The sequence below is a fragment of the Carlito syrichta genome, unplaced genomic scaffold, assembly GCF_000164805.1.
Source record: "Carlito syrichta isolate Samal-C Ts95f unplaced genomic scaffold, Tarsius_syrichta-2.0.1 Scaffold305873, whole genome shotgun sequence".
Taxonomy (NCBI): domain Eukaryota; kingdom Metazoa; phylum Chordata; class Mammalia; order Primates; family Tarsiidae; genus Carlito; species Carlito syrichta.
The window spans coordinates 199,214-223,823 of record NW_007249969.1 but is presented as its reverse complement, the minus strand read 5'-3'; the positions used below and the strand labels follow the sequence as shown (position 1 = coordinate 223,823).

Sequence of the window (24,610 nt, the reverse complement as noted above, 5' to 3'; positions counted from 1 at the left end):
GCCTGTAATTCTGGCTACTCGGAAGGCTGAGGCGGAAGGATCGCCGGAGCCCAGCAGGTCGAGGCTGTGGGGGGCGGGGAGCGGCCACTGCACTCCAGTACGGTCGACAGAGTGATATTTCAATTCAAAAAAAAAAAAAAAAAAAAAAAAAAAAAATATATATATATATATATATATATATATGACTCTCAATATGTTCAAGGAAATTCTAATGCTGGCAGCAGCCCCTTGGTACATGTATGAAAGTCAAGAAAATGTGACTACTCAAATTATTTCACAAAAATAGTAAATGTGGAAAATGTATACAGATGTAGTCATAATACTGAGGGGTGGGGGTAGGGGGTCGAACCTTAATATTTGACACTAAGAAGAGACCAAATAATGAAACATCAAACTGATACAGCAACATGGAAAATATGAGACTATTAGGTCAAAACAAGTAAGATACAAAATCGTTGACAAACTGATTATAGTTATGTAAAAATAAAAATATGGCAGGCACAGTGTGTGCACCTGTAGTTCAGCTACTCAGAAGGCTCAGGTGGGAGGATCGCATGAGCCTAGGAGTTGGTGGCCAGCCTGGGTAACAATGAGGGACCACATCTCTAAAAGAAAAAAATAAAAACATGTACAAAGGGGAAGAAAAAACTAACAAAGGGCTAAAAGTGATTCTGCAGGTGTGACACTGGTTCAGTTTTGGGGTCAGAGTAACGGTATCAAATACTAGTTCCAGGCCCCCAAAATGGGTCATCAAGGACAAGGAGTTTTTCTGAATCTTAATTTCTTAAATTATAATCACACTGGCTGTTTAATGATATAATGATACAATCCAACCAAAGGGCTGGCATTGTACTTAACACACAGAAAATGCTAGAGAAACGGCTGTCATTTTACCTTTTATTGGCAATGTGGTTATGCTGCCTTTATTGCAGAAATGTTATAAACAATAAGTTTTTAAATTATTTGACTATGTAGGGCATTTCCTGAATAGACACTTCTTAAAATTAGCTGTCTTCTCCCTTTCAGTTTTCAGAAATGGGCTGGGTGTGGTGGCTCAGGCCTATAATCCCAGCACTTTGGGAGGCCAAGGTGAGAGGATTGCCTGAGCCTGTGGGTTCGAGACTAGCCTGGGCAACTTGGTGAAACCTCATCTCCACAGTAAATAAAAAAATTAGTCGGGCATGATGGCGTGTGCCTGTAGTTCCAGTTACTTGGAAGGCTGAGGTGGAAGGATCACCTGAATCCTGCAGGTCAAGGCTGCAGTGGCCAGAGTGTGCCACTGACCTCCAGCCTGGGTGACAGAATGAGACTCCAATTCAAAAAAAAAAAAATTTTTTTTCAGAAATGAAATCAAGTATAAAAATTGCATTTCTGTTAATCCATATATAACATTTACAAATTGTTCTGTCTTATCTATTTTGTAAATTCTTCAAACTATAAGAAATGGTTGCAAAAGAGGATTAAATCTGCACATTTTAACACATAAAACTCAACAGATGCTGCTGTAGATGGTCTCAAGTGTAACACTGACATTCTCATGGTGCCTTTGCATTTTCTAAGATCCTGTACAATCCTGCACATTCTGAGTCAACTGTTGGTTTTTGAGTATACACTCCATGATCAAATACAGACAGAAGTCATATCTGTCCATGTTTAGGGCTACCGATTTAGAATAGATTTGGACATTTCATCTTCCTTTTTATCATAGAAGCCTTCATAACATAGAACTAAGCATTCAAATTCCTTCATGAGACTGTTATGTTATAAGTTATTGATATTCTATCCCGGGAGAGAATGATTACTCTCCAAAGTATTAATCTAAAAGCATGCATAATTATTTCTAAAAGTACGATACTGTACTTTTGTTACTGTATTTTTCCAAACATGGTTTATTCATTAGCTTATTAAATAAAAGCTACAGTGTCTTTTAGATAAACATTTATTTAGAAGTCACCAAATACCAGATTCAGATGACACCTTGCCTTTGCATTTTAACTTCTAGCATCCAAACTTCAATGGCATGCTCCATGAATCAACCTTCCATTTAAAAAACTCTGACTTCACAGCTCGGTACAATGTGATTCATAATAAATAAAGAGCACACTTTACTTTGAATACCTTGTTACAGTGACAGAAAGACATCTTAATTAATCAAAGACCCCCAAAAGACAGCCAAATACACTTCTAGGCATCCGAGTTATATGGTGTCATTTATCTGAGTTAGATGGTCCAAAGAGAGTTCACAAGAAAGGGAAGGTCCCGTTTTGCAATTTGGTACCAGCTCCAGAATTCTAGCTTTTGCAAGAATTTGAAGTCAGAGAACGAATAAAAAAATACCTAAGGAAAGAGGGCTATGATTTAACGTAAAGAAATCAGTCTTTGCTAATTTAACCACATGTTGTATGTCTGCCATTACCAGTTTGTCTTTCTGCCGTTCACCATGGATGAGAAAGCCGCTTCGTCCATTGCCTTCGGGGTGCATGACTTTACAGACCCCGACGCGACTGATCCCGCCTCCTTCCTGTGGGAACCATCCCCCGCTGGAGTCATCTCTGGTCATAACCACAGCCTTGACGCGCACAATATAGCTGTCACTAAAACGACAACAACAAGAAGAACGGGGCATGACAAAGGTCTGGTAGCTGTTGAACATGTTTCACAACGCCGGTTGACCAACAGCCAGCACTTTTCTGGACCTGTCAAAAGTAAACCTATGCCTGGCAGCAATCTTAAAAGGTAGCCCATCTCAATTTTTAGGGAAAAAACAACACTTAAACTCGATATAAAAGTATATTTTAAGAAAAAAATTAAGAAAGTAATGAAACAATTAAAAAAGACTTGTGAGTCTTTGAAGATGTACTTGGACATAATATTTTCCAGTCTCTGGGTTTAAGCATTAATAAAACAAATTAGCTGGTCTCTGTAATTTAGTATCTTCAGGTTGTAAAGACACAGCTCCATTAATTAAAGAAGGTATTATGATTTCAACCCTTTAAAATCAGTTGACAATGAATGACCAAATCTTAACATTTTATAAAGCGAATCATCTTTTTAGCATAAAATAGAACAATCTACTTCCAAATCATAAATTCACCCGAAATCACTTATATAGGTGGGAAAATATTTCAGTTCAAATAATCCTTTACACACATGTAGACTTTTGTTTATAATCTTATTTTTTTCCCAGTCTAAAATTTCAATTTTGTAATAAGTTCTTTTTTACACATTTGCCAAAAATCCACTTTCTCCTTCAGAGACCAACTCTAGCTTCTTTTCCTTCTTCACCACTTTTTGGGGAAATCTGAATTTTCAGTAAGGCCATTACATTCTCACTTGCTGTTTTCTCTCTTTGGATAGAAGCCATTTTTTTACTCATTCAAACATATAGTCACATCTTGAACATGTCACGTGCTGTACCAGAGTCTAGGAAAACAGAGACGAAGTGTAACACAGAACTCCTTGGTCCTCTAGAAGACTGTTCCCTGCCCCCAGTGCTCAGAGCCTGGCCCCAGCAACCTGCTGGAAGCCGTAGACAGTCCCTCCGTACCACACCGCTGTTCATCTCACTCACTCCCAAAGGCAGAACCACCAGATTTTCCAAGACCCCCCACAGCTCACCCTCCTCTATGACACAACTCCCTTCCCATTGCTTCCAACCTCCAGGTCTCAAGGTCCCCCATTTCCCTCACTTCCTCATCTCTTCCTCAGGCCATTCCTTTCATTTTTAAAAAATTGTGGCAAGATATAAAAGGCACAAAAGTTACCATTTAAACTATTTTAAAATGTCCAAGTCCAGTGGCATTAATTGCACCTGTAAGGTTATGCAACCATCACTCCCATCCACCTCCAAACTTTTTCATCATCCCAAACCAAAACTCTGTACTTACTAAACACTAACTCCCTATTCCCTGCCCTCAGCTCCTGGCATCCTTCATCCTACTTTCTGTCTCTATGAATCTGATATTCTAGGTACTTCATGTAAGTTCCTTTCACTTTCCTAACCTGAGTGAAAAAGTGCTCTTGACTGAGCCTCTGTGGCTTATTCTCACAGGGCTGCTTCCTCTCTCCCACCTCACATCCTGCGGGGCCTAGGTGGAGTGGCCTAGGTGGAGTAGGGTGCTCAGCACAGCTGCAGGCCATTTGCCTTCATCCAGTTCCTCTGAAGCTCACACACTGTCCATGTCCCCACCACTCTTCTTCAATCTTCTACAGACCTCTGGGTCATTTTCCCTCATTCCTTGAAGACTTTAGCACCTGGGCTCACAGCCCCTCCATCTCTCCACTATGATCCCAGCCACAATTCTTGGTAATGTCATTATTGTCTCTCAGGGTCCTTCCAATTCCTTGGCCTCTCAGTTCCTATGACACTAACTGCACCCACAATGTTGTGCAACCATTACCCCCACCCACCTCAGCCTCACATCCAACCTTAGTCATTCATGCCCAGGTTAACTCTTGGCCTAGTCATTACCAATATCTGCATATCACAATTTTAAACATCTTGCTCTCCAGCCACCACCTCCTAACTCTGCAGCTTCCTCCCGCCAGACTCCAATAATTCTGCACCCCATTGGGGCCAGCAGTCTACTGTTCCGACCACTTTCACTGTTTCCCACACCCCTCATGTCCTCACTGGACCCTACCCAACTTAAGTTCCTTGGCCTACCACAATACTGCTTTGCACACAACCTTAACGCCTTTGCCCTCTCTTTTCTCATTGTCACTCCCTGGCACGACCCCAACTCGGTTAGATCTTACCACCCGCCTACTTCATGCCCCACCCACAACCCTAACCCAGTTAATCTACCATCTAACTACTCCATGCCCCACGCAGGGTGCAGCACATAGTGAGAGGGGAAAAAAATCCACTCTACTATGTTCATGGGTCTCATTTTAAAGCCATAAACACTAACCTCAAGTGGGTCCTTAAGTGCCACCTGGCATCCTGCTACATTTCCCTGCTTTGTCCACAGAAGACTCTTTCACACGGTCCCCTACCCCCTTGCTCTCGGAAAATGGGTGGGCTTGCTTTAACATCACTGAGAAAATAAACACAATCAGGAGAGACCTGGCACCTGGGCCTACTGCCCTGCCCGCTGCTTTGTACCAGCACCCTCTCCGCCTTTCCTCCTGTTTCTGTGGCTAAGCCATCCACGATCCAAGCTGGGACCAACTCCTCCACTTATAAACACCTTCTAAATGCCAACAGTGCCCAAATCCACATTTCCATCCAGGCCTCTTCTGAAAGCTTCAGATCAGTAGAGCCAAGGGCCCATGTGATGTCTGCTTGGCATCTAATAGGCATCACAATCAGCATGTTTCAGACTGAACTCCTCCCAACTGGCATCCTTACTTCCACATTTGCCCACCTTTTCCAGGAAACAGAAAGGTAAATGGAATTATGATACTCGACTCAAACAAACCCTCCAGTAGAGTTTCTTGCATTACTGAGTAAAAGTAAAAATCTGGTCCTTACCCTAGTGTTCTCCTTTTTGCTCCTTCCACTTCAGATCCAGTGGCCTGTGATGGCCTTCCACATTAAGCACACCCCTATCTCAGGGCCTTTGCATGTACTATGTCTACTTAAAAACCCCACTCTATACCCTTCTTCTCACACACCAGCTAGGCTCATTCGGGTCTCTGCCTAAGGTTATTTCAGAGACTTCTCTGTCTGCTCTATACATAGCAGTATAGCACCCTTCATCCCTCTAAAATCTTCTCACCCTTCTTTGCCTTTCTACATGCTACCAAGTCAGTGCTTGCCTTGTAACATATGTTTGCCCACTAGGATATCAACTCCACAAGAGCAGGCACCTTGCTGTTTTTGTTCACTGTTATACACCTAAAGCCTAGGTTGGTGTCTTACATGTAATAGGTTGTAGAATGAATGGTTTAAACACACAACGTAAGCAGGTTTAGAAAAAAAGTTTTCTAGATAATAGAATCACTGTAAAAATAAAAAAAGTGGGCCAGGCTCGGTGGCTCAGCCTGTAATCCCAGCACTGTGGGAGGCCAAGACCAGTGGATCACCTGAGCCCATGGGTTCAAGACCAGCCTGGGCAGCTTGCCAAGACCGTGTCTCTACAGTAGATAAAAAATGAGCTGGGTGGCAGCTTGCGCCTGTAGTTCCGGTTACTTGGAAGGCTGAGGCGGAAAGATCACCTGAGCCCAGCAGGTCGACGCTGGGATGGCCATGAGTGTGCCACTGCACTCTAGCCTGGGCAACAGAGAGAGACTCCAACTCAAAAATATTAAAAAGTGTCCAATATGCATTTGCTTACAAACCACAATAGCTCAACTGGGATAACAACAAAGATTTCCTTTCCATTAACAGGCAGATTTAATAAAAATCACTGGTCCTACACGTAGAAGTACTTGCAAAAATCACAGGCTATGCTTGCGTATGTACTACTAATCCATTCACTTCAGAATTCAACATACACATTCCTTTAGATCCTAGAGGTTGTTTAAGAACATTTATTCAGAGTAAGTGCATACAAACAATTTTGGAGAATAATGTTTTTCCCCCTACACTTTGTTTATTTAAAACTCTCTCTCTCTTCAGGTCTTAAGGATTTTTAATTCTCCAGTTTGCAACACAGCTTTCTCAGATCTTCTGTGAGTGTACTGTGGGTTTCATCTCAACAGGAAATAGCCAAGGGGAAGAATTGAAACTCTCTGCACCTCTTGTTAAAACACGCTTTTACTTTTTTGTGCTGCAGCTGCAGGCTCTTCTCCCTTTCTTTGAGGGGATTAAGTAAACACGAACAAGAAAAGTTTGCATTACTTAGGTTAGTGCCATAAACTTATTTCCAAAAGTATTCATTTATTAGAGATTTTTTAAAAATACCTCACCCCTCTGCTTCCAGACCGCGAGGGCTGTGAACACCAGCCTTTGCTTGCACTCTGAGGCATCCTCCTTCCTGCCTGATGCTTCCTATCAAGCACCTTCCTCATGTCATAGACTTCTTGGTGATGGGATAGGAAGGAGAGGGGAGGAGTTGCTCAGGGGGCAGAAGCCCCTTTGTCTCCTCCGGTAACAACTCCGGCAGCCAGCATTAACAGAGGCATCTGGCTATTTAAAACAAGGCAGGGGGATAAAGCGTTGCACTAAAAGCTGCAAAGGATGTCTGGATAATCCAGCTGCATGGCTATGTGCCAACTGCTTCCTATCTGTGGTATATTTACGTTACTCAGGCACCTCACCCCACCCAAAACAGAATGACAATGAACTTCTCTACCAAAAAGGTATAAAGGAGGAAAACTCCCTTCCTACCCTCCCTCCCCTTCTTTCTGGAAAGAATTAAACAACATCTGTTTAAAACAGATGTGGGGTTTGTTTGGGGGGAGGGTGGTGGAGCAGGAAAGGCAAGGGCAGATTCGTTTATAAATGTGTACAAGGAAAATGCTGCTGGTATGCCTTAGAAAAAAGTTTTAAAACATGTGATCATCATCAAAAATAACAACACAATTGAAAAAAAAGCTTCTGAAATTGATTACTACTGTACTGGTGAGGACCTGGTAAAGTTCCAGACTTGGGTCCAAACACAAACTGACTGGTGTTTGAACTTGAACTGACATGCCCCCAAAAAGTCGATGTCCTTACAAATGATGTTTGACAACCACCACTCAAGCAATACCATATTCTTTAGGTGCGTTATGAGTAAAACTGGCTGGACTGGGGAATCTTCCATTTAAATGTGGTTTCTTTAAGGAAACAGCTTTGTGTTTCCAACATGCGGTCCTATTTATAAAAACAGGAGTTACTGTCTTGTGATCACTCAGTATGCAAAAGAAAGAACAATTTCAAAAGTGGATTAGCACCAGGAAAGCAAAGTTTTAGATCTCAGGCTTTTCTGTTCTAAGTGTTCTCCAGATTCAAACAGGCCCTGTCTGGGCCATGTTAGAGAAGTCAGCTGAGGGACTGTAGGGAAAGGTGATGAGGCAGCACTGATCACATACAGAATATGTGCTTCAGAGCCAGACAGGTCAGAGTCCCTGACCTTCACAGTAGCTGAAGAAACCTCTTTTTGAGCTCCAGTTTCCTCCTCTGCCACATGAGTAGGGGATCTATCCTATGGGTTAAAGACAGTGATGCAAGTCAGGTGTCAGAGCCAGGGACGTTTGCAGAAAGGCTGCCCTGATTACAAAAACAGGTCCTTTACACACTCACCTCCCTGGCCACTGAGGAGTGGGTTTCCAGACTGCCTGCCCATTCATTTGTCTGTCGAAGAGTGGAGGGGCAGGGAAGCTGTCAGGCCCCTGACAGTGGGAGAGAACAGAAAACGAACCCCTAGCCATTATCAATAGCAGCGAGATGTATAAAGACCAGGTGTGACTGTCCATCGCAGGCACTCCTGCAGAGAACACAGGATGGAGACTGGCCTTTTACATCCCCCCAAATACTCCCAGGTCATCTCTTATCTGATTACATGGCTCCTTTCTCTCTCCATTATGCTCCACATTAGAGTCACTTCCTCTCAGCCTCTCTACCACTCCTCTCCACTTCACCAGACCTTGAGAGGGATTAGCCAAGATCCCAGCCTCTCCAGCCCAGCTCCCAGACGCCAGCTGAGCCAAATATAACACCAGCTTCTCGCAGGGAGCCAAGCACACTCACTTTATTTTAATCGCATCCTTGCCCCAATCTTCCTCATACTTACAGATTTACATAGGCTCTTTGATATACTGAATTATATACATTATATATATTTTCAATATTATATACATGTGTATAAAACATATATGGATGTAATATATATATAAATATAAAAATATACATGTATAGTGATGTTTTAAAAAATAATTAACAAAATATCCAATATATTGAAAAGTCAAAGTTATTGGTGGTATTTTCTATTTGTTAAGTTGAGGGGTGGCTTTGTGGATGTTTAAATATCAACTACTTAAGAGTATTTTAAAAGTGGATTGCAAAAACTGTTTTTAGAAGTTTGTATATTCTTAGCTTTATAGTCAAGGGAAGTCATAAATAAGATAGTTTTAGGCATGGTGGTAACATGATTTCTGCTCTGTACAATCCACTGAACATACAACACTTGTTCTGCACACTAACGTCCCAGGAAATAAGCCATCTATATTAATCACCAAAACATGTACTGTTTGTATAGTTAGATTAGGTCAATATAGAAAACAGTGTTAAGAAAAGCCCAGTGGCCGGGCTCGGTGGCTCAGCCTGTAATCCAGCACTCTGGGAGGCAGAAGCGAGTGGATTGCCTCAGCCCACGGGTGTGAAACCAGCCCGGGCAACTTGGTGAGACCTTGTCTCTACAATAAAATAAAAAATTAGCTGGTTGTGGTGGTGTGAGCCTGTAGTTCTGGCTACTTGGAAGGCTGAGGTGGAAGGATCGCCGGAGCCCAGCAGGTTGACACTGGGGTGGCCGTGAGTACGCCACTGCACTCCAGCCTGGGTGACAGAGTGAGACTCCAACTCAAAAAAATAAAGAAAAGCCTACTAATGCCCATGGCAGAAAGACTTGATTGCAAAGATGCCAGATCCGGCATTGGCTAATTCTGGCAAAGGCACCAGAAGGTTGGGCTCTTCTCTCAACCACTGATGAGCAGGCACTGTGAAGCAAAGGAGAAACTTTCTTAACATTACATGGTTGCTTCATGAGAATAAGAGAATTATTCGTAAGAGAATTGGTTTGCATGATATCAGAGTTGGGGAAGGTGAAGAGTGGGCCAAGCTCACTTAACAGAAGACTTCCACACCATTATTTAACATCAGTGAAATTAGCTATGAAATACACTCAATGGAGAGTCATCCTCGAAACTGCCCTACCTCAGTATCTGCTATTAAAAGAACCCGTGAACTTGAACAGGTACTAGCACTTCAACTTGAACTCAACAGTGCCAGGGCACTATGCCAGTGACCAGATTTTTTTTTGAGTTGGATTCTCACTCTGTCGCCTAGGCTAGGGTGCAGTGGCACACTCATGGCCACCCCAGTGTCGACATGCTGTGCTCCGGAGATCCTTCCGCCTCAGCCTTCCAAGCAGCTGGAACCACAGGCATGTGCCACCACACCCAGCTAATTTTTTACTTATTGTAGTGATGAGGTTTCAAGTTGCCTGGGCTGGTCTCGAAACCGTGGGCTCAGGCAATCCACTCGCCTCGGCCTCTGAAGTGCTGGGATTACAGGCTGAGCCACCGAGCCCGGCCCAGTGACCAGATTTAACAAGACGAGGAAGCAGGCAATTCAGTTCAAGCTTCTTCGTGTCCCTGCTTCTGAGATGCTGCAGCTCATCTTGCCCAGGCAGCATAACCCCCTTCCCCCAAAGAATTACATAGCTTTGATATGTTTTTAATCTCCATTACCAATTTAAGTATCTCTTAATGGTATGAAATGAGTTTTCAGGAGCAGAACCCCAATATAGAATATGGTGCCTGCCCAGGCCTATTCTGCAAACTTTAGATGGTGCCTTCAGATGGGGAGGAGGCGGCGGTAGTTTTTGCCTTACAATGGCAGACAAGGAACCTTCATCCAGGAACCAATTAGGTAGAAAGCCAGGGGTTCTGCTGGTATCATGGGAGTCCCAGAGGGGGTGTGGATAAACTTTCCTCCTTCATTCTGTGTTAGGCTCTGAATCTGCACTAAGTAAAGCCGGCAGAAAATGCCCTAGGAATCCCCGCGGTATCCTTGAGCACAAGTCAGTCAGTTCTGCTGTCCTGCAAGGTTACTAGCACCCGCTGTGTCCAAGTTCTACCCTCTCCTGGAGTGGGTGGTATGGGGTATGTCCATCCTCATCATTGCAGGCCCTGGATAAGCCCAACATCTTTGTTGTTCGTGCTACCTAGCTACACTGAAAGCACACAAACCAACCTACTCACCCACATACCATTTTCTAGCACACACATTAAAACAGGCGGTTTCCTCTATTACCATGAAAGACGTGGACAGGACAGTTGTCCATCAGTTGATACTTGAAATATAAATGATTATTAAATGTAATGATGTATTAATCATTCTGCAGAACCAACCCTAGCAAGTCAGAGTTTATTCAACATAGACCTCTGTATTTTTATTTTCCTGTTGAAATTTTAATACAAAAATACTCCTTTTTAAGCTGTAAACTCTTATTTTTATAGGCTAGTGATTCTGATTCAAAATATATGCCAATACCTTGCTTAACATACAGTGCTGATTTAGCATGTTAAATGCCAGTGTAATATTTTCTTTAAATCTCAATATGGTGTAAATATACATCTTTTCCCATCTCCAAGTACCACCTTACACCTTCAGACCACCAGAGCCAAGGTAACATGTACAATGCACCAATTCTAGCACATTTTCTTGCATGGGGAGGAGGCCGTGGCACCTGTCCTGCAGACGTTCTTGGGAGTGGAGTGGATGCTCTGTCTGGCTGTCCCAAGTCAAGGGTCCCAGGCAGTGTGCTATCCACCAATCTGGCCTCTCCTTTCTTTGCTGCTGTGTCCTGTGACCCATAATGGTCAAGAGAAGGAAATGAAGCAGAGATACAAAGGAACAAAGACCAGGGCTGGAAGTTAAACGTGTTAGCTTTACAGAGGCTTAAGAGGCCTTTGAGGAAATAGTTGGGGAAATACCAGCAGGCTATTAGGGATCCTCTGACATCCCCACAGCCTGGGAGCACTGCTTGCCAGTTCTGGTGAGCTTGAAAAGCTACTGTGCAGATGTAAGTTGGAGTTTCTGGTATCCTGTCACCCCCTTTGAGAGTCCCAATTCTAAGGGCAAATCGGCATGGACTGTGAATGGACGGTGGTATGCCCATGGCACTGGCAATGCCCAGACTTGCGGGAAGTTACCTCATAAAAGGCTGGTTTTCTGGTTTCCTTTTCAGCAAGGTTTATCAACTTATATTAGATTCACTCCACTGCACTATGTTTAAAACACAATTTTCGATTTTACTTCTAAGAGTCTATCTCCTGTAGTTTGAACAGGCATAAATCCTGCACAGAAAAACAGTGATTCAACTGGATGTTACCTATATTGCACTCATTTAAGAAAAAAAAGAAGGCCTTATAATTTTACATATTTAATATATCTAAAATGTCTTCGGGACAGAGCCATAGTGTTTTTAAACAACAAAATCTTTCCTACCAATATCCTCTGCTCTGTCCCAAGCTGTTAGGATTATTTGGGGCCAAGGTGGATCATTCAGATTTAGGCTCTTCCTCCCAAGGCAAATGCCCTGTACCAGACAAGGTTTCCGAACCCATAGACAAGGCTTCCATGTCCATGTCTGTGACCACTCCTTCTTCCGTTTACCTATCACCTCCAGGAATTCTAAGTGCTGAAAGACAGTTACTGAAGCAACAAGAGAAATACAGACAAGTATATGAGTGTTTTACTGTAACATTAAATCCATTAAAGCATTATTCACAGCTTCTCTAAATGTTAACATGGCCATTTTAAGGTCAGTTAAAACATTTCAGGAAATTATGGGAAGATGTTATCGTAACAGTTCATTAAATTCAAGGCATTTATTGGAGACTGTTCTGAGTTTTGGTCAGAAACCACCAAAAACATGAACAACTTTGACATAAGTAAACTACTTTTTAAAAAAATGAAGTTTATTTCATCCAACCAAAAAAAAAAGAATGAATCTACCTCTTACAGACTGGAATGGTTCCTCGTCAAGGGCTGAGTCTCAGGGTGATTACACAGCATGAAGCAGGGACTAAGGAGTCCCAGGAGGAGAGAGGCCAAAGTCTGAATCTAGGTTTACGCTTTTGCTTTTATTGTCTGTCTGCTTTACTGAGCCTGAAGTTCAGTGGAGTTCATAATTAATCAAGATCAAAGGATTACCGACTTAAAATAAAGCAAACAAAACCCACCCCTGAAAAATCCTTTCTTCTACTTTTTACTCCGAAAGCAATAATTTTCTTCGACTTTCCCTCTGTTTTTACACACCCTTCCAAAAAATGGTATTTACGATCCACATTTAAACCCCAAAACCAGTTAATGGAAATGTAGGATTACTAAACAAAATTAACTCTCACCACATTAAAGTGTACAAGTAATAGAAAAATTGTTACTTCAAAACACAAATGGCAAAGGGAGTTGTTTAAAATTAATACTCTCCAATTCAGGGCTTTAAAAATTGTAGCCCTTGAACTTTTATGCCTGACTTTCTCAGAATATTTTTGCTTTCTTTTTCATTATTGGAGAAAACAAAGAGAGTACTTAATAATCCTTGCGCTGAAATGTTTAGGGAGAAAGGCCCTAACATCTGCAACTTACTTTGAAATGCATTTCAAAACAACACAAAATCTTGGAAATAGATGGGTAGAGGGATATGAGTGTATGAACAAATAATTGCAAAATGCTCATTGCAGACTTCAGGTGGCAGCAAATGGGTGCTGGCCAGATACTTCTCTTTGCTTTGCTGAACATTTGAAAACTTTCATAAGGAAGAAGAGTGAGAGAATTTACAGTGCTATACTCTAAATTGAGGCCAATATCCAATCTACAAAATGCTGACAAGGGTGCTAAAAAGTCAGGTTACTTCTCTTTCTGCGATTGAGGACACAGTTCCCTTTTATACCTGCTCTCTGCCCATAACCCCAAAGCAAACAATGATCAAAAGGTCAGGAAATTACCTTACCAAACAATGTTAATACCAAATTCTAAACCTACAAAATCCTTGATCAGCCAGACTTCAGTGAGACCTGTTCTCAAACAATAAGAGGTGACATTTTTTTTTTTTTTTGAGTTGTAGTCTCACTCTGTCACCCAGGCTGGAGTGCAGCGGTACGCTCATGGTCACCGCAGCCTGACCTGCTGGGCTCAGGCAATCCTTCCGTCTCAGGCTTCCAAGTAGCTGGGACTACAGGCACATGCCACCAAACCTAGCTATTTTTTTTTATTTATTGTAGACTTATCTTGAACCCCTGGACTCGGGCAATCCTCTCACTTCCGCCTTCCTAAGTGCTGGGGTTATAGGTGTGAGCCACCACGCCCGGCTAGGGGTAATAATTTAACCCACAGGGAGGAAGGAAAGTCAGGGTATGATGCTAGCAACAAGGTGACAGGGTTTTTAAGAGCCTCACTGTTCATATTCCCGACAGATCCACTGAATATGGATGTCCTTTCAGGTGGCAAAAAAGACGACTTTATTTAGTTCCCTTTTATCTAGGATTCTGCCACCTCCCTTATTAGAGATATGAAGCTAAATACACAAAGAAACAATGCCCAATCAAAGCATCTACCCTCCCTGAAGAATGCTGGATTGCTTCCTTTCTTCCCACATGGAGAGTGAAACAGAGGTAGGCCTGAAGGTAGAGTTTAGGTCTTCAAGTTAGTTATACTTTTTAAGCTAGGAAGAACTATAGAAACCATCCCCCACTCAGACAGAAAAATTACAATCCAGACTGCAGAAGGGACTTATTCAAGGTCACTGATGTTAGGGATAGATAAAAGACTAGGAAGTAGTCTCTGCAACTATCATCTGTCTACACTTCTTTTTTTTTGAAAGGACCCTATGTTGTGACAAAGGTCTTGATATCTGAGCTAGGTGCTCTGGAGGATATATGAGGGGAGACCCAAAAAACCCCAGAATTTATTTATAAAAAATTGTGTATTTATTCTTACACGGTTAAACTTCAAAGTACTCTCCGTTTGATGCAATACATATATTGAGACACTTTTTCCGCTGCTCAAAGCAGTTTTTGAACATGTCCATTCTGAGGCCTTTTAATGCTTCTGCTGTTTTTTTGTTTCACTTCTTCCGCAAACATTTCCCTTTGAGGAATTTTTTTCATTGGGGAAACAAAAAAAAATTTGCTTGGGTGAGATCAGGTGAACAGGGAGGGTGAGGCTCAGGGGTCATGCCTAGTTTTTTTGGCCAAAAACTGAACACTCAGCACGGTTTGGCCAGGTGTGCTCATAAATCACCCATCATTAAATGGACAAACGAGTTGAAATGATCTCCAAAACAAACTCTCTGAAGCCGAATGTAGCCTCTCACAATAGCACTAGTTGGTACACTGATACTGATGCGTTCCTAGGACACTTATCTAGTGGAAGAAGCCAGTACTACAAGGTGCCCACCCTCCAAAAACTAATTCCAGTTTTTTGGGGGGGTTCCCTTTGTTATTCTTATTGGTCTTTTAACATTTACTAGATAGGCAACTGATTGTGAGAGGAATTAACACAGCCACATGAAAAAATGACAAAGTTGGAGAGTGGGACAGGGAAGACCTATTCATCTTGGCAAAGTTTCATACCAACAGAGGCATATCCTTTTTGATCTATCAGTATAACCAGTGTCATAAGTCAGTAGACCTAAAGACCTAACTAACCTCTATTACACATTGCCTTCTAACAATTGGGTGGGACAACCCAGTTTCTACCTATGTAAAATGAGAGGTGGGGACCAAATGACTTTTTAGGTTCCTTTCAATTCTGGTCCCTTTTTAAACTTCATGTTTGTAAAAATGTCCTTAAAGCCCTTTAGCTATGGCAGAGGGCTTAGCAAACATAAGCCACTAAAATATACTACAAAAGCAGATCAGAAAACATCAGCAGTAAAATGCAACTGAAAACATCTTTTGAATAGAAAAAAACTTGAAACCACAAAGACCCAAAACCACGACAAACAAATATGTTCTCTTAGCCCAAGTATTATTGCACAATTATAAAGTTTCCAGGAGTGAAACTGGTTTATCAAAGTGTTTTGAAAAAGCAAGGAAATGATGAAAACTGAGTTTTAATATGTTTCGTAAGACCATTTGTTTAAAACCAGTAGGAACAACCTAGTTGCTTAGCTGGGTTTATGCATCCACAAATGTGAAATTCTTTTTAGCCACGTGGAAGAAAAACTCCCAGACACACTTATGGAACAAATTATAGGCAAAGAAGAGGGGAAGAGAGATCTGCCCCTTCTTCCAAATAGTTTGTTCTATCTGCCTTATCAGTTGACTCAAGGTGAACTGTCCAGTTTCAATCTTCACTACATTCACAGTGAAAAGGAGAAAAACGTTCGAAAAAGGTAATGAAGAAATGTTTAACATAAAAAATGGGGACAGACACCTCTTACAGAATTTTGGTAAAGCAACTCAATGCAACTCAATACACTGCAAGTTACATGTTAAGTTCGGGTTGCTTCAACGTGGCAAATAAGCTCTGGTCCAAAAGTTTTCTTGTGTATCAGCTGTTTGAAATTAGAATGTATTCTTCCTATAGAAAAAAACATAAAATGGTGAGCAGTGGGATTCCCAATCTAGTCCACAAAAGTCTAATCAATTCATAAAATACTGTTATATTTCCCAATGTTCTGACTGCCTAATGACAGTCTCCTTGATAGAAGACTCTTTCACCACCGCCAGTGGCCTGTTCTGCTCGGCTCTTGCTGGGTTTTGGCTAAGGGCTTTCCTATCTGCGTGTGGGGTGGGGGAGAAAAAAACAAGCAAGGAGAAATTCTTAAACTTCTGATTTACGCTCCATTGTGGGGGTCCCTAAAATTTGGCACCACTGGATCTTGAATGGCTCTAAAAGGATCCATATTAATGCTATAGTTTACAAATGCCAACTCAAGCATTTCTGGGGAAATTGTTTCTTTTAGGATCACAGTAACTGTGGTGAGCAATTAAGGCAAGTGCCAGGCTCATAAAATACTCATGAAACTGTTAATTCTTGACCAGTTAACTTCACAGGGGGACAGGATTTGTCCTACAAAGGCAATTTCCTTCTGACTGATAACAAAACAGAGCCATCCACTCAGTACACATATTTCCCATGTTCCTTCCCTGCCATAAAAGAACTGGGAGGTAAGGATAACATACTGACCAACTAGCTACCAAACTTGCTCATGGTTTTAACATGTTGATCTTAAGGTATTTTTTCATTTATAAGGGAGCATTCTAGTTTCAAGTACTTGACTCAAAAAGAACTCCCAGGACAACTAGAGCTACGTACACCTCCCAAAGTCATCAGCTTGTGGAGGCATTTTATTTCAAGACTAATGATCTTCACAGATAAATAACTGAGACCCCAAGTGGCTAAGCTGCTGGATCTGGGCCATAACCAACAGGTTTGTGGCAGGGAGCCCAACCAAACTTTAAGTCATGCATTCAGTGGTGGCTAAAGACCACTGCCCGAGACAGGATAACCAAGTGGCCACTGCCAACTTCTTCCACCTGAGAGCTTTACCGAGAGGTGGCAGTATGCCTGGCCAACCTGATGCACTTACACTATCCGAAGCCATGCTGTTATAAACCCATCACTGTAGGCTGCCATTGAGTATTGAAAAATAAATAAATAAACAAAAGGGTCCCTAACTTAACTGTTGGTCAAGAGGAACAATTCCTAGTTCATCTCATTCACTGGTGTATTTCAGCCATTGTTTTGGTCCTTTAGGAAAAATCACAAGCCCTGAAGGCATCATGAATGTGCCCAGCAATTTCCTACAGTGAATAACTCTCTATATGGAAGCCTTTGTGTAAATTGAGCCATAAGTTGATATGACATGATGGCACTTTTCCATGTGTGTTTACATATAGAAAATTAGCTTTAATACTTATTGAAGCCGGGCTCAGTGGCTCAGCCTGTAATCCTGCGCCTTTGGGAGGTTGAGGTGAGTGGATTGCCTGAGCCCGCGGGTTTGAGACCCGCCTGGGCAACTTGGCGAGACCTCATCTCTAAAACAAATCAAAAATTAGCCGGGTGTGGTAGGGCGTGCCTGTAGTTCCAGCTACTTGGAAGGCTGAAGTGGGAGGATCACCGGAGCCCAGCAGGTCGAGGCTGCGGTGGCCGGGAGCGGCCACTGCACTCCAGTCTGGGCAGCAGAGTGAGACTCCAACTCAAACAAACAAACAAACAAACAAAAAAAGTATTGAAAGCCAATTCTTATCTAAAAAAGTAAATCTAAAAAAGATAATTTCACATTCATGTTCATTGCAGCATTATTCACAATAGCCAAAAGGCGCGGACAACCTAACTGTCCATCAAGGGACAAATGGATACACAAAATGTGGTACATACATACAATGGAATTACTGAGTCTTTAAAAAGAAAGAAGCCTTGTCATGTGCTATAACGTGGATGAATGTTGAGGATGTGAAGCTATGTGAAATAAGTCAGTCACACAAAGATAAATACTGCATGATTTGGTTCCACTTATATGAGGTATCCAAATGTGACTAGTCAAAGTCACAGAAACAGAAAGCAGAATGGTGGTTGCCAGGGGCTGGGGGTGGGGAGTTGCTTAGTGGGTATGGAGTTTCAATTCTGGAAGATAAAAAAGTTCTAGAGATCTGTTAGATGTATATAACACACATATAGTTAACACTACCATACTAGACACTTTAAAATAGTTAAGATGATACATTTTATGTGTTTTCTACTGCAATAACAAAAAGACAATCTGAAACAAAGAAGGGCCACTACAGGTATACTAAAGGACCCCAAATTTGGAAAGTCTGGATTTAGCTAAGGAATATTTCTGCAGTCTTCAAGAAGTAAACATTACCACTATTTAAAAAAAGCCAACTTTTCCCTAATTATAAGAGTAACATATGTCCCCATTGTACAAATTGCACACATCACAACCATTCTTTAAGAAACATTCTTCTATACTATAAGGAATAATTAACAAATTTGCAAGACCTTCTCAAGGGAACTTTAAAAGGAAGATCTTATGCTTCCAATATAAATGTAAATACTGCCTTTGCTTTGTTTCTTGGGGTACAAGCCAAATCACATATATGAAAAACACAAACATTTCCTTTGGTATTGGTTTTACTGAGGTAACAATGGTTTTTCTTATAAAATAATTTCAAAGAAGAACAAAGTTAAATAGAATAGATTTTCCCCTAATTGTTAGCTCTAACAAATTTTCTTACTCCTTAGACAATTATATTTTAATAGAATGCTTACCATGTTTACAACTTAGAACCCACTTTATGATTAGTCCCTTTTTATTCCTTTTATTCTAATCTCAGTTTTAGGATTGTTAAACACACATGTACACACACAATCACAAGGATTTTCTAATAGTTCCATTTCTTCCACATGGGGTTAGCAATGTTTTTTAATATTACTCAAAGCAGAAAAAAGGGGCTGTTTTATTTTTCTTTGAACCAAGTTCCTGCCAGATTTTGCACATTGCAGTTCTTTGGCAATGTGATGAGAACACATGCCCACCCACAGACACTAATTTTGCTCTTCACCCTTCCCAAGCAGCCTTTATGACACATGCTGTCTGTGCTCCATTTAATGGAATTCAAGAGTCCCAGTCAAACAGCAGGACAATAGCAGGCAACCCATCTTCTCCACTGGATGGGTTCAAGGAACTCGTGTTTAAAAGAAAATCACAAAAGAAGCCAAACCTAGCCTGGACATCTCCAATCTGAAAAATCTTTACCACTGAATGAATTAACACTGGAAACTAAAAGTCATTTCTTCGGTCAAAATCTGGAAAGAGAGAGCATCTTGCTGCAGTTCCTTGCATACTGCACTCTACGAAGATCAGGCAGCTAACTCCTCATACTACTCTCAAAATGTGCAGCCGAGAAGGTACTGCTCTCACGTCAAGTCAAAGGCTCTTTCTAAGAGGACTGGAGGGCCAGCCTGGTTCTGAAGCACTTGCTTTCTTTGTGGTGATCATTAGGCCTGAGGAAACGTTGGTGATTAAGAATCTAGCAGCAAGCCGGGCTCGGTGGTTCAGCCTGTAATCCCACGCCTTTGGGAGACCGAGGTGAGTGGATTGCTTGAGCCTGCGGGTTCGAGACCCGCCTGGGCAGCGAGACCTCATCTCTACAATAAATCAAAAAATCAGCCGCGCCTGTAATTCCGGCTACTTGGAAGGCTGAGGCGGAAGGATCGCCGGAGCCCAGTGGGTCGAGGCTGCAGTGGCCGGGAGCGGCCACTGCACGCCAGTCTGGGCGACAGAATGAGACTCCAACTCAAAAAAAAAAAAAAAAAAAAGAAAAGAATCTAGCAGCAAATGTGCACGGCTTCCACAACTATGCCACATACACCTCTAGATGATGGGGGCACAGTCAATGCAACAAGCTGTCAGTCAACGTAGACCTGGTAGAATGCTCAGGACTAACGGAAGTCCATGCTGGTTCAGTAAGAGGGTGTTCATTCATCCCATTTATATTTCCTTAACAATGGGTTTATGTCCTTAGAAGGCTGATCCTTGTGTCTCTGGTTTTTCTGAGCAACACAGACAAGTTGCTATTTCTAGATAATGATACAAGATCTGCCTACAGGTGTTATTAATCCCACCCACTGTGTAGGCAGGATGACCATAAACTAGAGTTGTAGGGAGGACAATGTCACAGCAGATGATAGGCAACGGACAGCAGGCAATGGACAGGTCAACCCTCCTGTGGGAGTGATCGTCATGGTCATGCATCCAGAAATCATACATCCGTACAGCAAGAACATACCATAGACTCAGTAAGCAGGCTCCTTCTAAATACAAATATTTTTAAATGTTCGTAGATGATCTATAGAGATTTTAAATAAATCTGTGTTTATAAAATGTTTACTGAATTCATAATAGCTTTGAGTCTTGAGAATACAATTTTAATAGATGCTAAAAATCTTCAAGTCAGCAAAGACTGGGAAAAACTGTCTGTTTCACTAAAACATCTTGGATACTAACCTTTGAGGATTCAAATGTTCTCCCTGACTGCCATTCTCCCCCATGAAACAGAGCAAAAAAATAAAAAATCTTTTATCCAAGTTTGCGCCACTCTATTTGACTCAGAAAACATGGCCACCAAACCCATCAAATGGATTTTTTTGGTAGAGCAGTTCTTTCTTGATTTCCATACAAGAGTTAGGTTCCCAAGAACCAAAAAGGAATAGCTCAAAGTTGCTTATACACATAACAATTAGTGGCCCTGAATCACAGACTCCAATAAAACTATGAATAAAAGAAAACCCAGCCGGGCTCAGTGGTTCAGCCTGTAACCCCGCGCCTTTGGGAGGCTGAGAAGAGTGGACTGCCTGAGCCCACGGGTTCGAGACCCACCTGGGCAGCGAGACCTCATCTCTACAATAAATCAAAAACTCAGCCGGGCGTGGTAGCGCGCGCCTGTAATTCCGGCTACTCGGAAGGCTGAGGCGGAAAGATCACCAGAGCCAGAGTGAGACTCCAACTCAAAAAAAAAAAGAAAACCCAGGGAATAATCTATCCCCCGTAACGACGAATCCCTACTTAGAGCAGGTATTAAAGCAAGGACAGGACTGGGCCCAGATCTCAAGCATTATTTTAATTTAACACTACCTAGCACATTGCTCTGAACATAGGCAGCATCTCACTCAATATCTATTGATTGCTTCCAGGTTGAATGATACTAGACCTTTTGGTACTGGCCGTGGCCCTGTGTTCCTTTTCTCTCAAAAGGGAAAGGAGGCATCTAAAATCCATGCAGTCACCCTGGGCTGATGGCCCATCATGCTTAACAGCAAAGGGCCTCTGAGGAGTGGCAGCCATGCCCCAGGAGTGATTACTACTGCCCAGTCTCAATGGCCAACATAGCCTGTGTGTAATGCAACCAAAGCCAAAAGAAATCTATGCTGTTATGGAAAGACTGTGGACAGGACCTGAGCTAGTCCCAACCACAAAAAAATCACAGGAAAATTAAGACATTTTCACAGAAAACACCAGTAAATCAAGAACTTCAGAATAGGTATTTTTATATCCCTGCCTACAATCATTTTCTCAAGGGGAAAAAAATGGTCTGATGGGACTTAACATTTCAGTGAAATCAGAGGAAATTAACTATTCTGACTTTAAGACAAAACAAAACTAATTTACATTATATTTCTGGTGATTTTGACAAAGTGAACCCTAAGTTGAGTGTGGCATTACCAAAACTATAATAAACCCTGTTTACTATAAGATGGCAAAATAGGGGCTTTAGTTCTAACACTTAAAAAGTAGCTTTTCTTCTACAACTTAAAAATTTTGTTAATAAGAAAGAATAAAAAAAGACCCTCACTTTGAATCCAAAGTATTTTTTAATGTCACCAAATGCTATTATTAAATATGCACTATATATGCATGTATACACATACACATATAAAAATAAGTACTACAGATGTGGGCAGGAAAATTCTTAGCAAAACCCCCACATATTTCAAATACTGTTCTTCCTCATTATTGTCCTCTACCATAATTAGCATGTTACAGCATAACAGGTGGCTTTCATTTATAGAATGCAAAATTAATGAAATTTGGAGATGGTCCTGTCTCCAAAAACAAATTGGCCATTTAAAAAAAAAAAGTGCACCCCTTAATCTACAAAACAAACAAAAACCAACCAAACAAACTCTGTTCACGCTGGCTTTCCAAATTATACGAATTTCTGAATGTAATTAAGGAAGTAAATTGAATGCATTTACCGACAGTTTAAAATTCATATACCTCAAGGAAAACAAGTCATTATTATGGGCTTTACAAGAAAGGAGAAGAGAAACAAAGACTGCCTATTTTTCTGGCTAGGTAATTCCAGATCTATTTAATGCTCTCCAAGTGATAACAGGATTTACCACCATAGACTGGGCTGTCCCACGAATGCCAAATCTTAGGCGAATTTGTGGGCAGTTGTGTTATAGGTCTTGACCTAGCCATTCTGGACAGACAGATCAGGAAAGCATAAATAGTACTGCTATAAACTAACTATAGCATCTGTCCCTAGTAAGCAGGACTTGAAAAATATTTTTTTTAAAAATATGAGGAGACACTGAATAGACTGTCAACACACATAGGAATGTTTAATATACTCAAATAAATAAGATATGTGCTTTAACTGGTCAGGCATTGTTTAAATTTAGTGAGTGGAGAGAGAGGGTCAGACAGGCAGACACAGCATCCCAATTATGCAGAACAATCCCTCGGATCATGTGAAAGCTATAATTAAATGTTGCTACCAAATCCCCACTACCCTTTCTCCCACCTAGAAAAAGTTAAATGCACGAATTCAGTATGAGCAAATTGTGATTTGCAAAAAATAACCATATTCACTCAGTAGGGGAATAAAGCTTTCTTACATTAAGTCACGCATCTTGGGGGTAGGAACAAAGCACAATACTGAAAGAAATCCAACATAATACAATAGTTATCTTTAGAATATCTCCTTCAGCTCACCTCTGCTTATTCTTTTTTTTTTTTCCCCCTAAGTGCTAGGCCACCCACCCAAAAGGTATACCACCTTGGCAAGCTGTTTCCTAGGCAGCATCTTTTAGATTCAGGATTTAATAAAAGGGATGGATTAAAACCATTTCTATCTGAATATCAAATATCTAAGCAGAAATTTGGATTCAGAAAGGGGGATGAGTGGGTAAGAGCACCGTGTCTATCAACCGACTAGTGCTACCTATCTGCCCTTGCACGTGGACATACACACAAATACAAACCCCCCCACACACACTCACTTTGGTTCTTGACAACTAGGATACATTTTCTCCCTTAAAAAATGCTAAAAGCAAGTGCCAGAAAGGTTAAGCAGAAGAGAACAAGGAGATAAAATTCATGTAAACAGTAAGCACATACCTGCCAGGCGATGCCATTTCCTCTACATTGTGGAGACCAAGTGCTGGGTATTAACATTATTGCTACTATAAAGCTTCCGATAAAAATGGATCGTCTCTTGCTGACCTGAGAACCAGCTGGCTGCCTGAGAAGTGGTTTCCCCCATATATGATTCAGTCTCCTTGACAAATATACTGCATTGTACCGGATGAGTCATCCGAGGGTTAGTCCGCATTTTATGGGCCTGTTGTGTCATTACTCACATTCAACATCCTGCTTCTCAAAAGTGGAAACTGGAAGCCTGACAGTTGACAGATGCTTTTTCCAATTAAAATATTGTTTTAAAAAATTCCTGTAAGTTATGATTATCAATCATTGATAGTATGAAAGGCCTCAGAAGCAAATGGCACAGCTCAATACCTGAAATTATGTAGAACCACAAGTGCAAATTCTTCACCCACTCCTATCCCCAAACCAAATTATTTTGTCCAGAGTCAAGAGCAAGGACCCCTCTCTTAAGCTACTAATTGAATTAGTATAGGCATGGACCTTGCTGATTCTTGTGTTGCAGAGTTACCCAGTTGCAGGAGCTATGTAAAAACTACATATCAAATTTTGAGCTCTGGGTTCATTTTGTTAGGTGGGGATAGTGGCATTATGCTTACAAAACGTCTACTTTTCAGAGAGGCAAACTGAAGTATGACAGGGATAAAATGATATATTTTGAGATTTTTTTGTATATTATTTTAGCCCCCAAAATACATAAATAAAAAGGGAGAAGGAGAGGGATAAAGAAATGTGGTAAATTCTTAATAGATCATTGCATCTGTGTGGTGAGTATATGCAAGTTGACTTCATCTTTTCTCTCTTCTTTGGAGTTTCTTTGAAATTTTTCATAATAAAATATTTTTTAAAATTAAAAAAGGCCGGGCAAGGTGGCTCAAGCCTGTAATCCTAGCACTTTGAGAGGGTGAGGCGAGAGGACTGCCTGAGCCCGTGGGTTCGAGGCCAGTCTGGGCAACTTGGCGAGACCTTGTTGCTACAATAAATAAAAAATTAGCCAGGTATGGTAGCATGCGCCTGTAGTTCCAGCTACTTGGAAGGCTGAGGCGGAAGAA

General features: G+C 41.4%; 1 protein-coding gene across 1 annotated transcript in view; it reads right to left on the bottom strand.

Annotated features, from left to right (window-relative positions):
• SPRED2 (sprouty related EVH1 domain containing 2) overlaps positions 1-23,732 on the bottom strand; it is a 54,034-nt gene extending 30,302 nt beyond the window's left edge. Inside the window, exons 1-2 of the mRNA XM_008062872.2 lie at positions 23,514-23,732; positions 2,417-2,594 (exon numbers count right to left, since the gene is read on the bottom strand). Of these exons, the coding sequence (XP_008061063.1) occupies positions 2,417-2,594; positions 23,514-23,530 (195 nt within the window). The 5' untranslated portion in view covers positions 23,531-23,732. The remainder of the gene's footprint in view (positions 1-2,416; positions 2,595-23,513) is intronic.
• Between the last annotated feature and the right edge of the window lie 878 nt (positions 23,733-24,610).